The 25,483-nt window shown below is 40.8% G+C and overlaps 1 protein-coding gene across 1 annotated transcript; it reads left to right on the forward strand.

The window, feature by feature from the left end:
• Positions 1-998: 998 nt before the first annotated feature.
• LOC132816473 (protein shisa-2-like) lies at positions 999-24,240 on the forward strand. Its single transcript, XM_060826103.1, has 2 exons — positions 999-2,068; positions 20,546-24,240. The coding sequence occupies exons 1-2, from the start codon at positions 1,735-1,737 to the stop codon at positions 21,106-21,108; spliced, it is 897 nt and encodes a 298-aa protein (XP_060682086.1). The 5' UTR covers positions 999-1,734; the 3' UTR covers positions 21,109-24,240.
• The last annotated feature ends 1,243 nt before the right edge of the window (positions 24,241-25,483 follow it).

Below are 25,483 nucleotides of genomic sequence, written 5' to 3' on the forward strand. Positions count from 1 at the left end.
TTCAAACTTTGTTTGACCTCACATTTGTCACAAACAATGAAAGAAACATCAGTCTGCCCGCTCCTCCCGAGTGATTGGATTGGTTCTGGAGCACCGCAATTATAGTCTTGGCCTGATCTCATTGATTCATATTAACAGCTTCCCAACAGAATGGGAAAACCAACTTCCCCTTTACATTGCAGACGATCCAACGCAACTGAACGTAGTCTGTGCATCGCCACGTCCCTACCGGCTACAACTTTGTTCAAGTGACATATTTTGGTAGCAATATATGATCCGGGTACATTACTACGATGAAAGAAATCGGAAAATCACCCACGTTCCATTTCCTGTTTAACAATGAAATCTCCATATTTGACTTTCTGAATACGAATATTACCATAGCAACAACAGCAAATACAGCAACTGCACACCTCGATCAGAGATTCTGCTGAAATAAGGTTCTGAACGACTTGCTGTACAATTCCGGCGTGTTTTCCTCCCGATTCCCAGTGGGATTTCCCCCCTAAAAACCGTGCTTTTACCATTTGCTCCAGTTAAAAGGATTTCTATGACCTCTTAACCATTACCTGTAACTACTTTCCATTCCAACAGTGTGGAGGCTGTTGCAAACACAACACCAACTTCACGTTAATTCAGAGTCCGGACCGAGTGAGGAAACCATGTGAACCCGTCCTCAAAGTTTCTCCCCCATTTATTTATGCAGCTTGTCGTGAACTTGCACAACCAACAGCCCTCTGGCGTAATGTTTGAGCCCCCGGATACCTGCATCAAGTGGCCAAAGACTTTTTCAAAGCATTGCACATATTTCTAGCGAATCAGTCAGTTTAAGTTTATCCATCTTGCCAAGGGAATAAATGGCACACAATGAAATGCATCAGGCACATTCAGCTTGGCCACTGAAGAAACTCCAATTCCCATGGGAACTTGATTTTCACGCAGACTCAGACCTATGCGCAAGTCCTGTATAATATGAAGCGGAGACTGCTGGTGAGACAGTGAAAAGCAGCGATTGTCGGAGCTGGAGGCTGTTAGTACTGAGCGGAGCCAGAGGTGGGGTTGGCTGCAGCTCCGGCGCTGACACTCGCCTCACTGCGCCCGGTCTTTGCAAGCTCCTGCATATAATAGAGGCGAGAATCTGCCAGCGTCTGTGCTAGTTCCAAGTCTTGGACAGAGCGGGCTTTTTGAACCGTTTTATTCCCCCCAACAGAAAGTTGACAATCCCTTGTGCACAGGGGTAGCTCAGGGATTCTGTGCTAAAATGCAGTAGCAACAGTGTCTTTGCCGTCAATCGGGTCGGGCGGATTACAATGCTGAGGAGGAAGAGTTAAAGGTGATGCGTACGGAGCTGGACTGGAGACGGAAGGGGAGTAGCCGGTGTCCACTGCTTGGATTGAAAGACGCTTGGTTTTTGTTCTTGTTACTGCTCCCGGTTCAGAAGCACCGCGGAGATGTTGGGGAAAGTGTCACTTGCTTGTTCCAGCAACTAAATCAGATGTAATTGTGAATCTCCTGGATGAAGATGGGAAGTGAAATCTGCCTCCCCTTCATTTGCTTTGTTGTTTAAAGACTGTGGGTCTGATGTCGGGGTCTCTCTGCCCCTCTTTTCTAATTTCAGAACTTATTAAGATGTTTTAAAAGCTGGGCAGAGTGTGTGAAGGCTCTTCATTGCTGTATTTTGCTGCCTGTCTCTGTGGTTTGACCCCTGACCTGTGGCTCCTGGTCACTTGGGGAATGGGTTTGATGATGAGAAGCTGCAGGGTGCTCCCGGGTCGGCTCCTCCTGCTCGCCGCTGCTTTCCTCGTGGCCCCGGTTGCGGTCAGTGCCAGCGGAGAGTATTGCCACGGCTGGCTGGACTCTCAGGGGACCTGGCACCAAGGCTTCCAGTGTCCCGAGCGCTTCGACTCGGGCTCGGCCACCATCTGCTGCGGCTCCTGCTCCCTGCGCTACTGCTGCTCCAGTACTGAGGCCAGACTCGACCAGGGTCACTGTCACAACGACCAACCGGCGGTGAGCAGCGGCGATGCGGCCGGCGGCGAGGGCAGGGACAGTGCTAACTCCTCAGCAGGTAAGGGGACACCACATCCAGATTACTTCCAATCACAAAGCAACGTGAGAAGATCAGCTAGAGAGACAGATAAGGCTCATGAGATCAGGTCAGGAATATAAGGAACAGCATGGACTGGTTGAACCGAATGGCCTGCTGTAAAACTCTCAATCCTGTGTGAAAGGGGTTAGATTTCTGTCAACTCACCAGGATTTCAATCTCCCCCCATAATGTAAATGATGATGAAATGAAGACTACACTGTATAAAGTAGACTTTTGTGTTTTCCTATTGAATGTGTTAATATTCAGAAGTTGGTCTGTCCAAACGAGAAGTGTGTGCCTTTGGAAGTTTCAATCTTTCGCTAAAGCAGCTTAATTTAGGGGGAGGAAGGGGGGGGGGGGGGTTCAAATAGGAACTTGGACTTCGGAGCAAGAACAGGCCATTCGGCCCTTCCAACCTGCTCCTCTATAAAGTCATTCGCTATCTCAACTCTACTTCCCCGTCTGCCCCCATCCCCATCTTAGAGCTGGACCCTTGCTTCAATGGTTACATTCAGGTTCTGTAGGAATCCTGGGCCGAGGTATCCCAGCCAAACAGAGGGAAGCTGCAATCAGGAGCATTGAGGTCTAGTCATTGGAGACAACAGCTCCATACCAACTTGACAGGGCTTCCAGGCTCATAAAATCGGGCAGAATGCCGGGCATTTGCTTAGAGTGAGGTCAGAGGGTACATGTCACAGAAGTCTAATCGTGGCCTATACATTGTGCAGCGAATAACAACCGGAAAGTTACCGCCTGTCACAGTAATTTAGTTATGAGTGATAGTTCTCATGATTAGTTTATGACACAATTAATATTCCTCTGCACAGTAAATAACCAACTGCATTTGTTTTTAATTTAACCTATTTTCCTCATAATCAAGCTGTTTGGAGATGTTATTATACACTTCTGAAGCGGATGGGACTTGAACCCGGGTCTTTCAGTCTAGGGAATAGGGACATTACCACTGCAACACACGAAGGCCCAATGCACACGTGTATGTGTGAGAAAAGCAACTGTTGGATCGTAGGTTATTGGTTTTCTCCCCAAATGGGCGCATGCAAAATACAGGCTGCGGGTTTGACATTGTTGGTTCAGTATCATGAAAAACTAAACGTTTCCCAAATTGTTTTAAGTAATAAGATGAAGATAACTTCCGGTCATTGCAATTTCTTTAACAGCGCAATTCGGAAGAATTAAAAGACCACACAAGTGATCGGAAACCAGGCTTCAAAAATATCCAGACAAAAACACAACAAATTAACCAGACAAAATAAATAACGTGGCATCGTAACTTTCCCATGGCTTCCAGCCCCAGCGGAACAAGAAGTTATTTTAGAGCGTGATCACTTGTGATTCGCTTCCTAGTGTGGAACAGCTCTTGAAATGGCCACATATCTGAAGAGTTATTTTGTCAATTACGAATCCATCTGTCTAATGTTGGGTTCCATTTGGATTCTTTATCTATTTACTCCAGCCGGGGTTTACTGAGAATATTTGCGCACACTGTCGATTCCTACATCTGAACCTTTGCATCTAACGACTGGAAAGTGAAAGACTATTCACAAAATACAAGCTCTTCTCATTTTGTGAAATGTTGAATGATATTGTCCACCAAACTCATTAACTCTGTTTCACTCCACAGAGTTAAAAATCACACAATACCAGGTTATAGCCCAACAGGTTTGTGAGTGTTGCTTCAAAATATAGTGCTTCCAACTAAACCTGTTGGACTATAACCTGGTGTTGTGTGATTTTTAACTTTGTACACCCCAGTCCAACACCGGTACCTCTAAGTCATCACTCCACAGATGCTGCCAGACCTGCTGAGTCTCTCTAGCAATTTTTGTTTTTGTTTCTAATCTCCGGCATCCACAATCCTTTGTTTTATTATTATTCCAATAGTATGTATTTTATTCGTACATACAATGGAAGAATGAGCTTTCTTTATGGACATTGAATAATCTTTAGGAAATATATCTAGCATATATTGGCTTTTGAAAGCAGAAGATTGCTAAAAATATTAAGTGCTGGGATGAATAAACTGAAAGAGAAGCTGGAAACCTTTAATGCAGTGCTTAAATATGAAGCTATAGTAACAACAGATTGAGCATGAATTTTTTGTCTTACAAGATTTAAGGAAGTATCTGATACAAGCCATTGTCCTTTTGAATGCATGTTAGTGCGGGGACAACAGTTAAATGTCCCAGATGTATCTTAAGAATTTTAAAATTTTATTAGGCATGTTGACGAAAGCAAAGACAATAAGAGATGATGTCTTCTCACTAATACAAAAAAAATTACGAACGATAGAAACTTTAAAGGATGAATAACGATGTGAGTTTGCAATGTGCCATTTTACCTGTTGGGAACTGGCTGAGCTGATGAGATTGAAAAGTTATTTTTCCACCACAACTAGTTTGGTTCAGATCAGGAGGCTGGCGCTTGTTTGCTGGCAGCCTACGTTTACATTGCTGAAATGACTCATCTGACTTGTGGCAATACAATAAGAACCATGGAAAAAAAATCAACGATTTTATCACCACTGAAATGAGTACATGAATGTGCCAGTCTCCTATGATTTGAATGAAAAATGAGCTAATGTAAACTCTTTTTATATTTCAAGTTCCTGCTGGTTAATGGGGTCTCTCTGAATACTTTGTTCAGATGGAATCCTGAATCTATAACAAATCTGATTCACCTGAAACATCTGGCATTTTGTGTGTTTTTGTAAACCAGCTCATATTGATTGTAATAGCAGTTTGTCAGTTACCATGACACTCCTACTATTGATGTCAACCATAAGTCTTACTTTTTTTTTAAATGAATGGAAAATTCATTGGCCAAATCATGTTTTATTTGGTTAAATGGATTTTCAAAAGGTGCTTGACAAAATATGATACCATAGACCTGGAAAGAACATTAAAGTCCAGGGGACTAAATGGACAGTCGCTAAGGAATCTGCAGAATAAAAGAGTGTATACTGTCTTGTTCATCCAGGTGTGAGTGCCAGTCTGCTGCTCTTTTTGATTTTTATATATATAAGTTATCCTCAGCATACAGATGATCAGTTCAATGTTTGCAGAGAACACACAACTTGGAAATGTAGCAAACAACAACAGAAGACTTTGAAAGGAATGTGTGATATTTATTTTTGGGAAGAAACTGTGCACATATGGGACAATGGTCAGCTCTCAGCTGGAATATTGTGTTCAGTTCTGGGCTTTATATTTCAGCAAGTTGTCATTCGGAATGCATTGTGTGAAAGTGTGGTGAAAAGGGATGCAATAGCATTTTTCAAAAAAGGTATTCAGTAAATATCTATAGGGAAAGTATCAAAAGAATCAACATGAAAGTGGAAAGGTATTGGAAAGGTCTTGCAAAGAAATGACTCAATTCTGATGGGCTGAAGCTCCTCTTTCTGTGATTTTTGATTCTATGAATTCTTGAATCACAGTCATTAAAAAAATTAAGTCCATTGAATCCTGATAAAGTTGCACACTAAAAATAGTGTAAACTATCCATAGAACTGTCTGACCATGGAACTGCTCTCCTATCAAAGAAAGATACTGGTGATGTTTAGCCACACATCAGAGGAAGGGATAGGTTAAGAAGGAGAGTCCTACAAGATATCATGAACCCATGATATTAGCATCACTCTGCAATATGGACCAACAATCAGGACAACTGAGCTAACCAACTCCCAACATACAAATAGTTGCCAGTGCTTTCAGTATACAAAATATCAGTGTGACCTGAAGCATCAGTCTTTTTCTTTTTCATGAATGCTGCAATACCTACTGAGTAAAGTACTTTCATCAGTCTTTTTTGTTGCATATTTAAAGCATGACACTCCTTTATTGAACAATATAAAGAAATATACAATTTACTTATGTAGGGCTAGCTAAGCTAGGATAATTGATCTAGTTTTGGCAACAGATGCTTTTTTTCACTGAAGTACTATTAATAAATACAATATCTAGCATATTTAAGCATCTACTTTATTTTGATTTCATAAATATATTAGAACAAGAATTTCTCTGGTCCTTGTTTGGTACGGTACTCAAAATGTTGAAGTTTTCTGTTTGGTAATTCAATGAAATTGTGAATGTGACGCCTATGGACCAGTGAAATCCCTCACTCATTGTGTAGACCGTATTGTGATTGTCAGACGAGGGGCAAGACAATATGCGAGAACCAACTAACAATTTCAACTAGTAGCAGTAAACCATTAATGAAAGCTAGTTTAATAGAAATGGTTTTGTACTCTTTTTGGAACATCGTCACTAGTTAACAGTATTCTTTATAAAATAGATTCCACTAAAAATCACGAGCATTCACTTTTCAATGGACTATAAAAAGGGCATTAATTAAAATATTCATATGCATTTCAATCCAATTCATAATGGCAGAGATTTACAGCTTGAGAGCCATTGCTTATAACTGAAATTAATTTATAGCCCAGTTTTTTTGGATGTCAGACATATAGACAGTTTTAAAATCTGCACTCATTGCAACTTTAAATAAGCTGGAACCTGTGAAACCCAGGCTATGTGATGTGTTGGACCTATTTGCCCGTCAATAGTATAACTGCCATATATTTAATCTACTTTTGCATAGCCAAATACAAAAAAGCATCCTAGATTTCCAAATTGGGAATACCAGTTTTAGAATGATGTGCCAAATGAAAATGTCACAGCAGATGTAGGGGGAACCTTCTAAAGTTGGGGATAAGATAAAAGTCGAAGTGCAGTTGAAAGTGACATTTGTCTTTTATCTAAACCTGGGAAATGGTTTCATGAATGCTTTGGCTGCAAAAAGTAAAAGAAATAACTTTTTAAACCATGACACGCCTTTATTGAAGAATGCAAAGTATTGTACAATTTCGTCATGTAGGATTAGCTAAGCTAGGATAAATGATCTAGTTTGGGCAATAGATGCTTTTTTTCACTGAAGTACTATTAATAAGTACAATATCTAGCATATTTCCCCTTTAATAAAATATGTTAATATAGGCAATCTAACATCATGACAGTTAAAGTCTCTACTCTCATCTTTTGTTGAGAAAGTGCAGTTAATATAAAATTTTCCAATTTTTCCTTCCCATATTAGCACATTAATCCACAGTAACCTACATCAAAATTTATAGTGTGGAAGGAGAAAAAGTTATTTGATTAGTCTGGTGAAAGAAAAAAAAAGCTGGGAAGTCCCAGCAAATAATGTACTTTCTAATCAACCTGTTATAGAGATGTTGTTACATACCTCTGAAGGAAGTAAGATTTGAATAGTTCAGAGGTTGGGGACACTCCCACTGCACCACAAAAGCACCTCCCACCGAGCCTCATGAACAGTGGCTCAATTAGAAACAAAAGCTGAAATGTGACCTAGTGTAGATTCCAAATGCTGTCAATTAAGAAAATATTAGGTTGACACCGTTGTTACTTTGGCATTTAGTGCTCAGATTCAAGGATAATTGTAGTTCCATGCTGAATTGAAAAGAAATTTGTAATTTGTCCCATTTGTGTTGACTCCATTGAATTATTTTATACCACCATGTTTCCATCAACCAAGAATGTATCAAGCCGGTGTGCAAATCATGCTGGCATTAAGCATAGAATCTAATTGCAGTAAACGGATACATTGTGTTTCATTCTGTATTTCACTACTTTATTTCACAATTGATCATCAGGGAAACAGTAGATGAGGTGTTCAGTGATCTCTATTATTTGTAGAGAATTGCTGGTGCTAATTGTTTGCTGTATTTACATTTGCACTGTCAGTGTACTTTGAAAGTAATTATTTGAAATAACTAAAAGTGCATTTTTAACTATTTAACGATGAGATAGATTTTTGAAATTTCAGGGAGTTGAGGGCAATGCTGAGCTACAGTGAAAGAGGTGATGAGGGCTGAGGCAGATCAGTGATGATCTTATTGATTGGTTGGACTGGTTGATGGGTCAAATGGCCTACTTCTGCTATTTTTAATGTTCTTTTGTAAAGCATTGTTGTGCCATATAACTGGAAATAAAAATATAACTTCTGCATTTTGAGGACTGCGCATTGAGCCTATTCACTGGAGCTCATGCATAGGCACTTTTTGAAGGCCATAATGCTGAAATTATTCTGGGAGGAAAATACCAAAAACATTCATTACACAACTTTACCACTGAAGCATGAATATTTGTATCATTAAAATATAAAGCTAATTATAGCTGTGTGATAGATGCCATTCATGTGCAGTGTGCCATAATTCCTTTCATGCATAAGAATTTGCTGTGACTATATGCGCTGGGAATCTAACAGGACATGTGAGCTTGTAAACTAGACAGAATGTTTGATTGCAGTGACAATGATCTTCAGGTCTTGTTTCACTTGTGTGAAAGCCCCTTTACAACTCTCACCGATTTCTCTCATTCAACTTGCTATAACTAGCAGTCAAAGACAATTCAGTACCTGTGTTCAAATATTTTCCAATATCCCATTCCAATGTGATTATGCAGTAGTTTTTTTTATCAAGCTGGACTGTTATTCATTGACTTTCAATTAGTCAGTGAAATCCTAGAGCTGCCTCTAATCCAGAATTACTACTGCTGATCTGAGCCCTTGGTGGAGTGTTGCTTACGGGAAGAATGGTTCCATGATGAAGAACTAGAACAGCTGACAACGGCACAGAAACAGTGCTAAACTTGTAAAAATGATTGGTTATGTTACAACTGGAATATTGGGTCCAATTTTATGTGCTGAAATTTAAGAAGAAGTGAAGGGTACATAAGAGATTTATTATGATGCATCAGAGTTAGTGATAACAGCTGTTGATTGTGTGAGACAAGAGGAACTCTGGCTTTTTAAATAGCACAAAGAAGGTGTGGCTGAGCTGCAATAGAGATGGTCAAGAGAAAATAATTATACCTACCAGTTAGTGAGTTGGTAATTTGATTTTAATTTAATTTGTCATGCAAAGGACAAAGAAGTTACAATAACTTTTAACACTAAAGAACATAAAAAGCTCTTGTTGCCAGAAGCAGAATCTATAATGATTTAAAATAAAACAGAAGAAATGTTTTGAGGAAAAAAAATAACTTGAACTGAAGCTTCTGCCACTTAGAGAGTAGCATTGTCTGTGGGCTAGTGGAGAATGCTCAGCTATAGAAAGATAGCTGAATTTAAAAAAAAGTCCATCTCTAAGTTTGTCAGAGGTTCACCCTTAATCTTTATGCACACTGTTGGTAAAATTTGCAATTTGCCAGCATAGCACATCACCATCTGCTCTCTACCCTGCCTGGATTAGGTTGGTTTCAGCTGGTATGATCTTGGAAAGAGTTTGGGGAGATAGAGATGGTAAGTGGACTTTGGTGTGAAGTGGAAATAGGTGGAAAGGCAAGTTGCAAAGGGAATACAAACAGTTTACAGAAAGACAAAAACAGAAATTGCTGCAAAAACCCAGCAGGTCTGTGAGCACCTGTGGAGAGAAAGCAGAGAAAGCATTTTGGATCCAGTCACCTTTCTTCAGGGCTGAAGGTGCAGCAAGTAATCAGGATGGCTAATGGAATGTTGGCTCTATTTCAAGGGGATTGGAGGAGTGAAATCTCACTGCAACTGTCCAAGGTGCAGGTGAGACCACATCTGGAGTACTATGAGTTGTTTGATCCCCTTATCCCTTAAGAAAAGGTACCATTTCATTGGAGGCAGTTTAGAGAAGGTCACTAAAATGATTCCTGGTACGCAGAGATTGTCTAATGACCAAAGATTAAAGAAGTAGGGAAGCCCCTTATTGTAGTTAGAAGAATGAGAGGTGATCTCATTGAAACGTATAGGATTCTTCATGGGCTTGACAGGATAAATGCTGAGAAGATGCTCCCCTCATGGGACAGGAGCGCCAATTAAGATCGAGATAAGGAGGGGTTCAGGGGTTTTTGAATCTTAACCTCTTGCCACAGAGACCTGTGGGGCAGAGTCCTTGTGCCTATTTAAGGCTGAAATAGATGGATTCTTGATCAATAGGGGAATCAAGTGGAGGTTAGAGGGAAAAAGCAGGAAAATGGACGTGAAGATTATTGGGCATCCATAATTCTGTTGAATGGCAGAGCAGCCTTGAGAAACCGAATGGTCTACTCTTGATCCTATTTCTTTTGGTTTTATGACTATGGTCTTATTGGAGGAGAGAAGATGCTATAGAGGGAGTTGAATGGGTGGTCTCTACCAGAGTGATGTAGCAATCAATGAACTACTCACTCTTATAAAAAGATGGATGGATAAAGAAAAGCAGCATAAAGGTCGAATAGCCAAAGCAGAAAAGAAAACCACATTTTATATGTACTCTTTAGGATGATCTCCTGGGACGGTCATTGTACAGGACAGTGTGGAGAGGGGTGGGCTATTATCTGATGGCACAGTGAAAGATGGTGAGTTGGGTGAATGGGATGAGAGTGAGTTTGCTGTGGTGAGAAGGTCAACAAAAAAAGAGAATGGGGCAGTTTAACCTTATTACTTACTAGAACAACCCATTGGCTTTTTAGACCTGTACCAGGAGAGGCACTTGCACTTGCACTTATTTAAATCTGAGGGGGGGGGGGGTGGTGGCTCCAAGATGGCAGTTACCTAGGGGGATTGTGTTTGCCAGGCTCCGTACAACAACATTGGCAGGACAGAGCTAGAACCCATCCCATCTATGTTAGTGTGAGCCAAAAAACAGTAAAAGAGCTACAGAACCTGAAAATTTCACTCGGCTTTTTTTTTGCTGCTGGAGAATGCTGAAAAAAGGAGGAAGGTCATCCAGGGCTGGGGCCACGTCCCAACCCACCGAGGTGGTGGGCTTGCTTACTCACCAGGCCCTGGTTGAGGAGCTTACCAAATCTCGCAAGGTCCAGTGAAAGCAGATTGAAGTGAGATGAAGGAAAGGCTGGCTGGCTGGCTGTAGTCTCTGCTCTGCTGCAAAAGCACAAACAGCTGCTGGCAGACCTGGGGAAAAGGACTAATGAGATCGATCGCCAGGTCACAGAGGTGGAGGCAACGGCTGATTCATCCAAGAGTCGGATTGAAGCCCTGGAAACACAGGTCCGAGGTTTAGAGTCATAGAGGTGTACAGCATGGAAACAGACCCTTCAGTCCAACCTATCCATTACGACCAGATGTCCCAACCCAATCTAGTCCAACCTGCAAGCACCCAGCCCATATCCCTCCAAACCCTTCCTATTCATATACCCATCCAAATGCCTCTTAAATGTTGCAATTGTACCAGCCTATTTGTTGGACCTGGTGGATGATCTTGAGAACAGGGGCAGAAGAATGAACATCCTTATTGTTGGCATGCCGGAGGGGATGGAAGGCGAGCAGTCAGTGGAATTCTTTGAGAAGTAGTTCCTGGAATTCCTTAATTTAGAGGCTGAAAAGGGAAGGATAAAGATTAAGAGAGCCCACCAGGTTGCAGACGAAAGCCAGGTGTGGACCAGTGCCCTAGCCCTGTCCTGGGAAGGTTTCATCAATATAAAGACAACAGAGGGTCATGGAAGCTTCCAGAGCCTAACGGAAGGATCCAAGGGCTCCAGGATCATGTTCTTCCAAGACTTTTCAGCGGTGGTGATCCAGAAAAGGAAACCTACGGACGGCATCAAGAAGAGATTGAGAGCTTGGGATCCAGTAAACTCGTAGATATCCAGTGGTGCTTCAGATTAATTACAATGGATCTATACATTTATTTGACTCACCAGAGAAAACGAGGAACTTTGTGGACATACTGACTTAAGCGAGATGATTGAATAGGCACAGATAACAGGGTTGTTTGGGTTTGTCCTTCTTTAGAGAGGTCTTGGTGGAGTCTCCTTTTGTTGATATAAGTTGCGTTAAATTATGCTCAGGATGGATAGAGTATTTACCTTTAATTTCTAAGTTACGTTATACCAAGGAATGGGTGACATATTTACTTTTAATTTACTTGTGTATATTATTAATTTTGTTTATTTTGTTCTGCCGGGTTGCCTGTCTGTGTGGTGCGATACTAGCTGGTAGGAGTTAAGAGGGAGGTTAGGATGGTGAGTAGGATTTTGGGATGTGTAGGCGCCCCCTTTGAATGGGGCATGGTAAATTCCTCTAGTGCCTTTGGCGCTTTTTTGTTTTTTTAATTTTTGATGTACATAATTTTTGCAAGTTTTGTAGGTTTGTTGGTTGTAGCTGTTTTAATTTATGTAGTTTTTGTGTTTTGTGGACTTTCTTGTACTGAAGCTCAGCAATTCGTAGTTCGAGTTCTCCCTCTCTGGAGTCTATTGGTGCTATACAAGGCTATGGCTAAGGATGTGTTCAAGTGGTACACCTGGAACATTAAGGGGAGTCACTCGCCGGTCAAAAGGAAGAAGGTACTTTCTGCTTTTAAAGGGAGAGGGTGGGATGTTGCCCTATTGCAAAAAACACATCTAGATGATGCAGCACATCTGAAATTGCAACAAAATGGGTATGATCAGGTTTATTTGTCGTCTTAACCCCAAGAGTCGTGGGGTGGCCATTCTGGTTAGGACGAATCTCCCATTTAAGTTGTTAGAGTGTATTAAAGACACACAGAGAAGATTTGTAATCCTTAAAGCTTTGATACATGGGGAGGAAATGGAATCTTAAATGTTTATTGTCCCCCGGCCCAGCGCCTCATGTTCTTGATTGAATTGCTGTCTAGACTGGTTAACATTGCATCTCAGCAAATTATTGTTGGGGGGGGGGGAGGGGGGAGGAGCAGGATTTTAATTGTCTAATAGATCCTATGGTGGATAGATTGCTCAAAGGTCCACCAATATTCTCTTCACGGTCTAAGCAATTAAGGGAATAATATGTTGAACTAGGGTTGTATTCCTGATGAAGGGCTTTTGCCCAAAACATCAATTTTCCTGCTCCTCAGGTGCTGCCTGACCTGCTGTGCATTTTCAGCACCATTCTGATCTAGAATTGGGTGATGTTTACCCTACTGGCAGTGATTTTACATTTTTCTCCGATCTGCACCAGGATTGTTTTTTTTTGACTCCTGCAATGCATTTAGGCTCGGTGGTGTCATGCACAATTGGCAATATCACAATTTCTGATCAAACTCCAGTGTATCTAATGGTCAACAGTAAGGACAGTATGGTAGGTACAAGGCATTGGCAACTGGATCCCTTCATCCTCAAGGATAGCAAGTTTATTGAATTCTTTTCTACTCAATTCAGGGCTTTTTTAGACATAAGTTCAGGCCCAGCCAGCAACCCATCCATTCTCTGGGAGACTGCTAAAGCCTATGCTAAGGGGTTAGTTATTTCGTATTCTGCCAGTAAGAAACAGCAGAATGGTGAGCAGCAACGCTTGCTCGAGATATGTCTGAAGGCAGCTGAAAAGGCATACTTTGACAAGGCCTTGCTGGTCAAACTGCAGAGGATCATGGCACTTCAGGTCTACGCTGAATTCCATGCTCGCACAGACAGCTAAGAGGGAGCTTATATTTACTAACCAAAGGCTGGTTGAGTATGGGGATAAGCCGGGCAAGTACTTAGTGCACCTTGCTTGGAAAGGGAGTGCTCCCCTAGTCATTGCCTTGATCAGGGACGACACTGGAAATTTAACCCATGATTCTAAAAGGGTTAACGCGGCATTTCGGAAATTTTACTCTGCTGTATACCAGTCTGAATGCTGTGAAAATGGGTGAGTTAGGATGGAGTCTTTTTTTAAAGAATTTGGACCTTCCAGGAGTGACCCCGAGCAAGGGTTTCTCCTTAATGCTCAGTTGTCAGAGCAAGAAGTGCAGGAACCTATGAGGCAGCTTCAGAATGGAAAGGCGCCGGGTCCTGATGGACTTCCCAATGAGTTCTACAAAAATTTAGAAGCATGTCAGGACCAATGCTTAGTATGTTTTACAACTTACACAATCATGGCCACCTCCCACCATCTTTAAGAGAGGCAAACATCGCTCTTATTCTGATAAAAGGGAAGGCCCCGGAGGCCTGTACTTCCTAGAGGCTCATCTCACTCCTGAATGATGATTACAAAATCCTATCTAAGATTCTTGCACTCAGGCGAGAAAATTTACAGCCCTCCATCATTAAGGAGGGTCAGATAGGTTTTGTAAAATGTCGCAGATCATTGAATAATGTCAGGAGGTTGCTTAATATGATTAGATTCCTTACAGTGTGGAAACAGGCCCTTCAGCCCAACCAGTCCACACCGTCTCTCTGAAGGGTGACCTATCCAGACCCCTTTCCCTCTGAATGATGCACCTGGTGGTTTTTCAGGTTACAGGATCAACTTTTCGAAATCAGAGGCCGTGCCCATGGTGGGGGGTCTTCTGAAAATGCCTGGTCTGAGGACAAATCTCGATTCCCTTTAGATGGTCACAGGAGGGCTTTCTCTACTTCGGTATATTCATTACTCCCGTCTTTGATCGGCTATTTAAAATCAATTTTGCCCATTTATTCGACAGAATCAAACAAGACTTTTGAAGATGGGGTTGGGGGGGGGGGGGGTGCACTTCCGATCTCTTGGTTAGGTCGGATAGCCCACATTAAAATGAACATTTTGCCCCACCTGTTGTATTCAATGTGAATGCTACCTCTGCTTTTTACTAAGCGACCCCTTATTAAACTGACTAAACTGCAACTACCTCACCTACTGGGAGGAGTGGACCTCCCAGATGTCAAAAACTATCAGTTAAGCTCGTTGCTACCTTACGTGAACGACTGGGCCCGGGAGGACCCTCATTCACTTTGGGTTGGACATCGAAGCATCTCAGGCAAGATGCCCCCTGTTAGTCTGCTATTCTTAGACAAAATGAGGACGGTTAAGGAATATTGCCGTAGCCTAATAGCTATTAATACTGTTAAGGCGTGGAGAGCAATGCGTTAGAGTGAGGGCAATATTGCCAAAATATCATTTTTTACGCCCATAGTTGGTATGCTGGGCTTTCAGCTGGGGATGATGGACTTGGGGGTTTAAACTATGGCCATCTAGAGGTGTGTCTTGCCTGGGTGACTTATTCGAGGGGAATATATTGATGTCTTTTGACCAGTTGGCTCAGAAATATGAGTGGCGCAGGAGGGACCTCTTTCGCTTTTTCCAAATTAGAAATTTAGACAAAAAAAGAGACCACATTTCTGACTGATCCTTATAGATCTGATACAGAGTAGAGGGTGCTGAGTGCTGAGAACACACTTTCTGTCAGCAATGTCTATCATCTATTGGGAGAGGGTCCCTCGAATGAGTCTGAAAGGCTCTGTAAGGTATGGGAGAGGGAGCTGGACGTTGAGAACTCTTCTAAGTTATGGGATGATATCTGGGAAAATGCAAGAATGATCTTGATTTGCAACAGGACCAGTGCCTTGCAATTGAAGATTCTCCTCAGGGTCCATCCACTTGGCTCCAGCCTGCCTTTCAAAATTGAAAATGGAAGCATCTCCAATGTGTCCTAAATGCAAAATGGGTATGGGTGCACTCACTCATTGTCTCTGGTCCTGCCACAGACTGCGGGCATACTGGACCAATATGGTAGGTGAAATGGAGGGGGTCTTGGGGACAGAGGTAGAGATGGACCCAATATCTCTTCTTCTCGGTCTTGTTAACCCACTTCCATTAGACACACATGAAAAAATCCTTTTCAGTATACTTATTTTTTGTGCAAGAAAGAACATTCTGTTAGAGTGGGTGTTTGAAAACCCCCCTCCCCCCAATCCCCGGAGCTGTCAGGCTGGCATAAGCTAGTCATGGAGCACATCCCCTTGGACTTCCTGACAAGTATGGTGCACCATAAACCTGAGAATATCTATAAGACGTGGCAGCCATTTTTGGGTTGCATGGATCCAGATTTGTCCGCTATACCAATAAGGGCCCTTGTATAGCCATGGTGATTCTGTTTAATGAGCCTGGTATCTAGGGAGGAGGAACTACGAACACATGAATATGTATAAATGTATGCTTTTGATGGTTGAGGACTATTCCTTTGTTTTGTTGAGATACGTTATTATTATTACTGTCTTTTTTAAAAATTAGTAACTATTTATTTAATTTGTGGGTTTCTTTGCATTGTTTTGTTTTATGTTTGTTGTAAATGTCAAAAAATTCTTTTTTCTTTAATAAGAATATATTTTAAAAAAAACTAAATTGAAATCTGTGCTGGCAACCAGAGAGTAGGAGTGCTGAAGGGTACTGATTGACTTGGGTAGGGATTAGTTTGTGGGGTAGGTTGCAAAGTATGAGGAAATGAAGAATAGAATGGTGGTACGGTCAAGATAGAAAGGCAAAGGGAATACAAAAGAGAATTGTAAGTGATGGACTGTGATTCAGAGCAGCAGCTGTAATTTGCATGGAAATGGACACAATAGGGTTACACAAAATGGGTAACAAATATATATCTGACCTGAACAGTCATTTGAATACATTCTGAAAGTCAAATAGAATTCAGTATGATCTTCAAATTAATGGTAGTCATGATGTGGAGATGCCGATGTTGAACTGGAGTGGATAAAGTCAGAAGTCACACAACAGCAGGTTCTAGTCTAAAAGGTTTATTTGAAACCACAAGCTTTCGGAGCACTGCTCCTTTGTCAGGTGAGGTGACGAAGGAGCAGCACTCTGAAACTTTGTGATTTGAAATAAACCTGTTAGACTACAACCTGGTGTCATTGTGACTTCTGATTTCAAATCACTGAAATGCATTGGAGATAGGATAACACTCCCTGCAGTGTGCTCATCAACTGCATTGGGGACAGTGTAATGCACTCCCTGCAGTATGTTGATGAACTCCATTGGAGGCCATATAATGCACTCCTTTCAGTGAGGTGATGAACTGCATTGGAGATAGTGTCCTGTACTCCCTGTAGTGCACTAATAAACTGCATTGGTGGCAGAGTACTGCACTCCCTGTATTGCACTGATGAACTGAATTGAGGATAGTGTAATGCATTCCCTGCAGTGTGCTGATGCAATGATTATTTTATGCAGCTGATAGATTAGAAATTTCTTATCAAACCTATTTTGATCTAGGGATGAAAATCATCCAATTAAACATTAGTACGCTATAATTCTGAAGTATCCTTCATTTAAATCATGTTAAATATTTGAATAATAACATTGGAAGCTTACTTCTGAAATCATTTTATTTCTGTTTCTCAAAGAAATATAATTATTCGACAAGTAGAGGAATTGGTAGAGGAATTGAGTTCCAGAGTCCTGAGGTCATGTTGCAGTTGTATAAGACTCTGGTGCGGCCTCATCTGGAGTATTGTGTGCAGTTTTGGTTGCCATACTATAGGAAGGATGTGGAGGCATTGGAACGAGTGCAGAGGAGGTTTACCAGGGTGTTGCCTGGCATGGTAGGAAGATCGTATGAGGAAAGGCTGAGGCACTTGGGACTGTTCTCATTGGAGAAAAGAAGGTTTAGGGGAGATTTGATAGAGGTGTACAAGATGATTAGAGGTTTAGATAGGGTAGACACTGAGAACCTTTTTCTGTTAATGGAGTCAGCTGTTACTAGGGGACACAGCTTTAAATTAAGGGGTGTTAGGTATAGGACAGATGTTAGGGGTAGATTCTTTACTCAGCGGGTTGTGAGTTCATGGAATGCCCTGCCAGTAGAAGTGGTGAACTCTCCCTCTTTATGGTCATTTAAGCGGGCATTGGATAAGCATATGGAGGTTATTGGGCTAGTGTAGGTTAGGTAGACTTTGGTCGGCGCAACATCGAGGGCCGAAGGGCCTGTGCTGCGCTGTATTTTTCTATGTTCTATGTTCTATAAGTCTTTTAATTGATTTTCATTACAAACAGTGGGCTCTAGTTGTAACAGGATATTTGGCAAAAATACTAATTGTATATGACTTTTCAATCACAGTGGTTCTCTACTGTCTACTTAGCTACATCCTGAGTATTGCTAACCCAATCTAATCAGGAAATCAGGAGAAATTTATTTCGCCCAGAGGATTGTTAGAATGTGGAACCTGCTACCACAAGGAGTGGTTGAGGCTGGTAACATAAATACAGTGAACAGTAAGATATGTTACTAAACGAGTATTTTGCTTCAGTGTTTACTATGGAAAAGGACATGGAAGATATAGAATGTACAGAAATAGATGGTGACATCTTGAAAAATGTCCATATTACAGAGGAGGAAGTGCTGGATGACGTGAAACTCATAAAAGTGGATAAATCAGATGTGCCCTAGAATTCTGTGGGAAGCTAGGGAAGTGATTACTGGGCCTCTTGCTGAGATATTTGTATCATCGATGGTCACAGGTGAGGTGCCAGAAGACTGGAGGTTGGCTAATGTGGTGCCACTATTTAAGAAAAGTGGTAAGGACAAGCCAGGGAACTATAGACCAGTGAGCCTAATGTCGGTGGTGGGCAAGTTGTTGGAGGGGATCCTGAGGGACAGGATGGAAATGTATTTGGAAACGCAAGGATTGATTAGGGATAGTCAACATGGCTTTGTGCGTGGGAAATCATGTCTCACAAACTTGATTGAGTTTTTTTGAAGAAGTAACAAAGAGGATTGATGAGGGCAGAGCAGTAGTCTTGATCTATGTGGACTTCAGTAAGGTGTTCAACAAGATTCCCCATGGGAGACTGATTAGCAAGGTTGGATCTCATAGAATACAGGGAGAACTAGTCATTTTGAATACAGAACTGGCTCAAAGGTAGAAGACTGGCGGAGGATGGTTGTTTTCAGACAGGAGGCCTGTGACCAGTGGAGTGCCACAAAGATTGGTGCTGGGTCCTTGACTTTTCATCATTTATATAAATGATTTGGATGCGAGCATAAGAGGTACAATTAGTAAGTTTGCAGATGAGACGAAAAGTGGACAGTGAAAAAGGTTACCTCGGATTACAATGGGATCTTGATCAGATGAGCCAATGGGTTGAGGAATGGCAGATGGAGTTTTATTTAGATTATTGCGAGGTGCTACGTTTTGGGAAAGCAAGTCTTAGCCGGACCTATGCACTTAATGGTAAGGACTTAGTGAGTGTTGCTGAACAAAGAGACCTTGGAGTGCAGGTTCATAGCTCCTTGAAAGTAGAGTCACAGGTAGATAGGATAGTGAAGAAGGCGTTTGGTATGCTTTCCTTTATTGGTCAGAGTAGTGAGCAGAGGATTTGGGAGGTCATATTGCAGCTATACAGGACATTGGTTAGGCTATTTTTGGAATATTGTGTGCAATTCTGGTCTCCTTCCTATTGGAAGGAGCTTGAAAGATTTAGAAAAGATTTACAAGGATGTTGCCAGGGTTGGAGGATTTGAGCTACAGGGAGAGGTTGAATAGGCTGGGGCTGTTTTCCCTGGAGTGTTGGAGGCTGAGGGGTGACCTTGTAGGGGTTTATAAAATCATGAGGGCCATGGATAGGGTAAATAGACAAGGTTTTTCCCCTGGGGTGGGGGAGTCTAGGACTAGACGACATAGGTTTAGGATGAGAGGGGAAAGATATACAAGAGACCTAAGGGGCAACGTTTTCATGCAGAGGGTAGTGCATGTGTGGAATGAGCTGCTAGAGGAAGTGGTGGAGGCTGGTATAATTGCAAGATTTAAAAGGCAACTGGATGTGTATATGAATAGGAAGGGTTTGGAGGGATATGGGCTGGGTGGTGGCAGGTGGGACTAGATTGGGTTGGGATATCTGGTTGGCATGGATGAGTTGGACCGAAGAGTTTGTTTCTGTGCTGTACATCTCTATGAATCTGTGACTCTATGTATGCACATGAGAAAGAAATGAGCGGAAGGCTATGCTTTTAGGGAAAGCTGGAGAATGGTAGGAGGTGGTTTATGTGAAACATAAGCACTGGCATGGTCCTGTTAGGCCCAATGATCTGATTCTGTGATACACCTTGATGTATTCTACTATCTGCAAACAGGATGGTGATAGTGTCCAGACAATTACATAGTCGATATGACTTACCATTTCAGAGATTAAGACTAGTTACCTGACAAAGAAGCAATGCTCTAAAAGCTTGTACTTTCAAATAAACCTGTTGGACTATAACCGGATGTCGTCTGATTTTTGTCTTTGTCCACCCCAGACCAACACCAGCACCTCCACATCATTTCAGAGACTGACCAACTACTCACACATTTTAAAGAATTACGTCTGCTGCTGAAGCCCTTTTGAGATGCAGCGATTCTCCCTAAATAATAATGTGTCCAGGGACCTCTCTGTCACACTACCATTGTTCCAATGAGCAGGTCTATTCTAATCATTGTAGAAGATATATGACATTTAATGTAACACATAACCAATTGTCTCATTGTGACAGCTTAATATATTTGTATTTTTGTACACTCCATCCACTTGATTTAGTCTTCGTGTTCAGTATTATTGTTAGTTATTTGTATATTGGCTAAGAAAGCATTGTTACTGTTAAATAGGCCATACTGGTGGTGTATATGTTCAGAATCTATTGCTGACTATATCTTTTACACTTCTTCTTCTATAGTATCTGCTCATTAATAACGTGGTATGTTTCTTTCCCTCCAGTGCCAATCTACGTGCCTTTCCTCATTGTTGGTTCTGTATTTGTGGCCTTTGTCATCGTGGGCTCATTTGTGGCAATCTGCTGCTGCAGGTGCCTCAAGCCTAAACAGGAACCACAACAGAGCAGAACCCCAACGGAAAATCGCCTCATGGAAACGATCCCGATGATTTCGAGTTCTGGCAATCCCAGAGGATCCTCATCCAGACAATCCAGCACCGCTGCCAGCTCCAGCTCCAGTGCCAACTCAGGGGCCAGGGCCCCTCCTCTAAGAACACAGACAAACTGCTGTCTGCCAACAGAAGGGACCATGAATAATATATACTTGAATATGCCACCTAATTTCTCGGTGATGAACTGCCAGCAAGCTCCACAGATTATGCCTCATCAGGCTCAGTTTTTACACCCTCAGTATTTGAGTTATGCTGTGCAACATGATTCTTTGGCAATGACCCCTACTCCTCCCTACATAGATGGACTGCAGAATGGTTTCCGACAAATGCAGACCCCCTTCCCTCATGTTAGTGGGAATACTGAACAGATGATGTATACAACAGTAACTGTTTAGAATGATACTTCTCAATTTTTGTAATATCTACAATGAAAAGTTTATTCCTTTAAAATGTGAGAAGCATAACTCAATTTGAAACTCAATTTGAGTTTTTTTAAAGCAATTAGTTTGTCAACTGTATCTCAGATGAGATGGCAAAAGCTTTTATTATGTGTACAATGAAAACGTATTTTTAAATTTGCTACCCTGGCAATGATCCTGTGAATATTTGTGGTTAGCACTGTCATGGTGATGCTCCTGGGAGTATATCTGATGGTTAATGCTGCCCAGGTAATGCTCTGGGAATATCTGGTGGTTAGTACCGCCTAGCCAAAGATGTTGGGAGTACCTGATGGTCATTGCTATTCAATTGTTGGTTGGAAGCACTTGATTGGTGAATACTGTAACAGTATACTGATACTGATTGGGAGTATAACACTGGCCATTGTTGCCCAGTGATGAGTTGAGGATGTATATGATGGTCAGTTCTGTCTCATTGATGATCGTGGCAGTACATGCAATTAGTTCTGTTACATTGCTTAGAGCAGACAGTGTAACTGCACTAATGATTGCACATTAAAGTTCAGAGTAGGAGTGGGAGATTACATTTTGACTTTGTTAAATAGGCAACTTCTTATTAGGTACTACACTGTCTGTAAATCCATCTCCCTCCATCTACTCAGAAACATACTATTTCATAAACCACATGTTGATTGTCAATATCTTACACTGGCCCATCTCTACACAGCTGTTTCCAGAAATAACCAATCAATTCCTGTTAAGAGTGCAAGGACATTTTGGATACTCCAAATTTAAGTTTGTTGTAAAGGATCACAATTTAGTCCAAAACAAAGGAAATGCAAATACCTACAGATGTTCATGAAAAATGGATTTGAATCTTAAGCAATTTTATCTCGAAATTTTAACTGTGAAGCAAGCTAGCACCTTGGCTGCAGTCATGGAAGGTCATCACCTTTACATGGCCAATTCTGCTGACAGCAATCTATTCGTTAGTATGGAAAATGCCATAATTAGTTTATTATGTCCATCTCTGATAGTTTTGAAATCAATTCACTACAGTGTAAGGGATCCATGTTTGCCTTGATTTTATTCAACAACTAAATGTGATGGAAGTTTTTGTGTAACAACAAATTAACGTGGAATTCATGGTGAGATTATGTCAATTTCCACCTCCATAATGATGGTTCCATAAATATAATTCAGCCATCATTCCCCATTAATTCAGAGAGTTTTCCATAGAAATCAGGTATTTAGTTCATTCCCATTTATTTCAAATAATTCAGAAATTGTACCAGTAATTTTACTTATGTTGGTTGATTTCTGAGAACCCTTACCAGTAGACTGCAGATGGATGTTCAATTCAGAATTGGTTTGTTTTGAATGTTCAAATATTGAGAATATTTAAGTTACTTTATGATATTCACATTTCAACAAAATGTTTAAAAGAAGTTCAAACAGAACACCTATGTTTGTGCTTTTCGAAGTGATATTGTAAAACATGGTATGCAAGTTACAGAAGTATACCTCCCTTATTTTATTGGTTGATATTGTGGTAGAAGTTAGACAAACAACTATGAAGGAGCAACTTTTACACTGGAATATCTCGCCAGAAGAATGAAATATAGACTAATGCATACCTTCAATACTCCACTTTGTTTCAGCTTTTCTAGTGAAACGTACTGAAATTCTGGGTATGGAGATTATCCGTCAAAAGTTTGTTCTTAACACAAATTCATTATTGTAAAGTTAACAATTACCATTTTTAAGACAGTGTAATTAATCTCTCGAGTATCCAAGCATCTATTCAATATTTGCATTGAATGTGAAAACTATGCAAACAAAATAACTTATGCAAGAGCATCCAAATGATCTGTGTGAAGATGACAAAGCAATTAACTTGTACACCAGGGAATTTGTTGTACTTGCTGATGTAAGGTTATATGACGTGTATTTGAAAATTAATTATTTATTCAGTAATGTCATCCTTAATTGCTTTGCATTCAACCATAGTTATAAACAGAATGTGTTACTCTGTGGACAACTTTCTGACTGTATTTTAGAGAATTATTGAAAATAGAAGTGAAAATAGAACTTCTACCTCTTGTTCCCTGCCCTCCTGCCTCTGACCAGTACCACACAACATTTATTGCATTCTTCAGTGGAACAGTTGGTCCTCACAGCAGCTTTTTACGAATATGTTGTCCTTTCATTAATCACGTCTGTGTTGGAAGTCTAAAGTTTTGGTTTTCCTATCCTCCAACTGATGTTAGTATAATGATTCCCCCTAGAAAAAAAATTAAGTAAAAAATGGATGCAACCTCGGGTTAAGGGCTCATAAGTGCCCATTTGTTTTTTCTTTATTTCCAAGAATTTTCAAATCATTCCAGTTTCCCCTCTGTTCTGTATTCTGCCCTATCAATGCACAATGTGCTGTGAGGCGGTTTTTCGATCCCAACCTTTTCCAGGTTTCATTAGTGTTGCATGTGCTAGACACAACAATGTGTGAAATCAGTACTGGCGCTAGGAAAGAGGAAGTCAATCCTGGATGCTGTGGTAGCTTGGGATATCGTGTGTTGATACTCCATCACACTGCACCTTTTGGACACTTGTTTGTGGTCACTTAAAAATTCAGGGAAAAGTTAGTATTTCAGAATATAACGATGCTAGAATACCGTCCTCTCATGGATTAATGATCAGCGAGTAAAACAGTCTTTTGATTTAACCCAAAATGAGCAGGAAGTTCTTGGCTCAGAGGACTGTACAGCTTCTGTTAGTTTTTTGGAACTGGAGTGACTATATTGGCTTTGATCCAATTTTCTGTTCCATTTAGAAAGTTGGACCAACTTGCTATAAAAGTACAGAGTCTCATGAACCGTAGTGGTCAGTGTGCATTTCACATTGTGCTTAATAATTTGTCTGTGAATCCCTCTCAGGTGCAACTGTTTGATGCAGCATTTTTGTAATATGGAAATATCAATTTTATCATGTAGAAATGTTACAAAAGAAAGAGAAACTGAATTACACAGTGTATTTCCCAAAGGCTAATTAATGTTGTACACATTTTGTTTGTTTCTAAGAAAAAGACTAAGCCAAGTCTGTAATATTTCAAAGGACATTTGTGTATTTCTTGAACCAGAATCAAAAATTACATTTTCATAATAAACTGTTAATTATGTGGCAACATAATTTCTTATCTTATATTTAAATTGAGGTAGCTTGGATTTTCATAGAGTTGTGGAGTCTCTGGGGTTTGCAAAATGGACAGCATTCGGATATGAACAGCACTCAGATATGAACAGCACTCAGATATGAACAGCATGGGCCATTTCTGACCTGTCTGATTTTTGCGGGTCAGAGAAAGAGGGCAAGGTACAATTCACACATGATAGAAACCTGAACTCAGCAAAGCAATTTAAGTTCAATGCTGTGTTCAAACGCACTGCTTTATTCCATTGGTAGAAGTCACAAATTTATGAAGTAGACACAAAGGCTTTTGACTGGTGGAATAACTGTCATGATATGAGGTTATTTAAATGCTCAGCCCTTTTTTGTTAAAAGGCTATGGTTTCAGTGATAATTTTTGAAAAAAAATTGTTCTCGCTGTTCCAAGGGTTGTTTGCTTACATTTTCAATAAGATACTGTCATGGACTAGGCCAGATCACCCAAAACATTCCTGAGCAGGCAACCCAGACCATAACTTTGCAATTTATTTTGGTAGGTATAATAATGAGAATTACCCGGACTGAGCTCGCTAGGTTGACTACTAGGTTTTAAAATAGACAGAAATTTATTTACAAAATTACACAACTGAACACACAGAACAGAACAAAGAACCCCTACAGAATTCAGTCTATCCAAACTAGACTTTAAATTATGCTGTTCCGAATATACACAACAATCCCAATAATCAAACCCCCTTGAAGACCAGTACAAAAAAGGAACAGGTGTTTACAGGTTGAAGTTAGAAGGGCAGAAAGAAAGAGAGAGGTTCCACACAGCTGAACTGCTAACTAGTTCTGGACAGAACTGAACCGCTCAGCTAGAGAGCTGACCACTCCCCTTTCATTATACAGGTCACTTGTAAAACATGGCCACTTTGGCCTGAAGTCTCATCAGTTTACATCTAAATAAAAGGCCTCACAAAATCCTTTGCATCTCTGTACCAAACCAGTCTGATCAGACCCTGGCCTGTTTATGATCCCTCTGAAAAAAACCAAGGACCGTGTATCCTTGAAAAAAGGAGCAGCTTTTAGAAAAAAAGGGACCAGCTTTGTGACACATTCCCCCTTTTTAAAAAAACTGAACCATTAATATCAAACGGTGGCTTCATTTTCAAAACCCTTGAAAAACCTGGTTAGTAGTCTAAACACA

This window comes from Hemiscyllium ocellatum, chromosome 6 (assembly GCF_020745735.1).
Source record: "Hemiscyllium ocellatum isolate sHemOce1 chromosome 6, sHemOce1.pat.X.cur, whole genome shotgun sequence".
NCBI classification, from domain to species: domain Eukaryota; kingdom Metazoa; phylum Chordata; class Chondrichthyes; order Orectolobiformes; family Hemiscylliidae; genus Hemiscyllium; species Hemiscyllium ocellatum.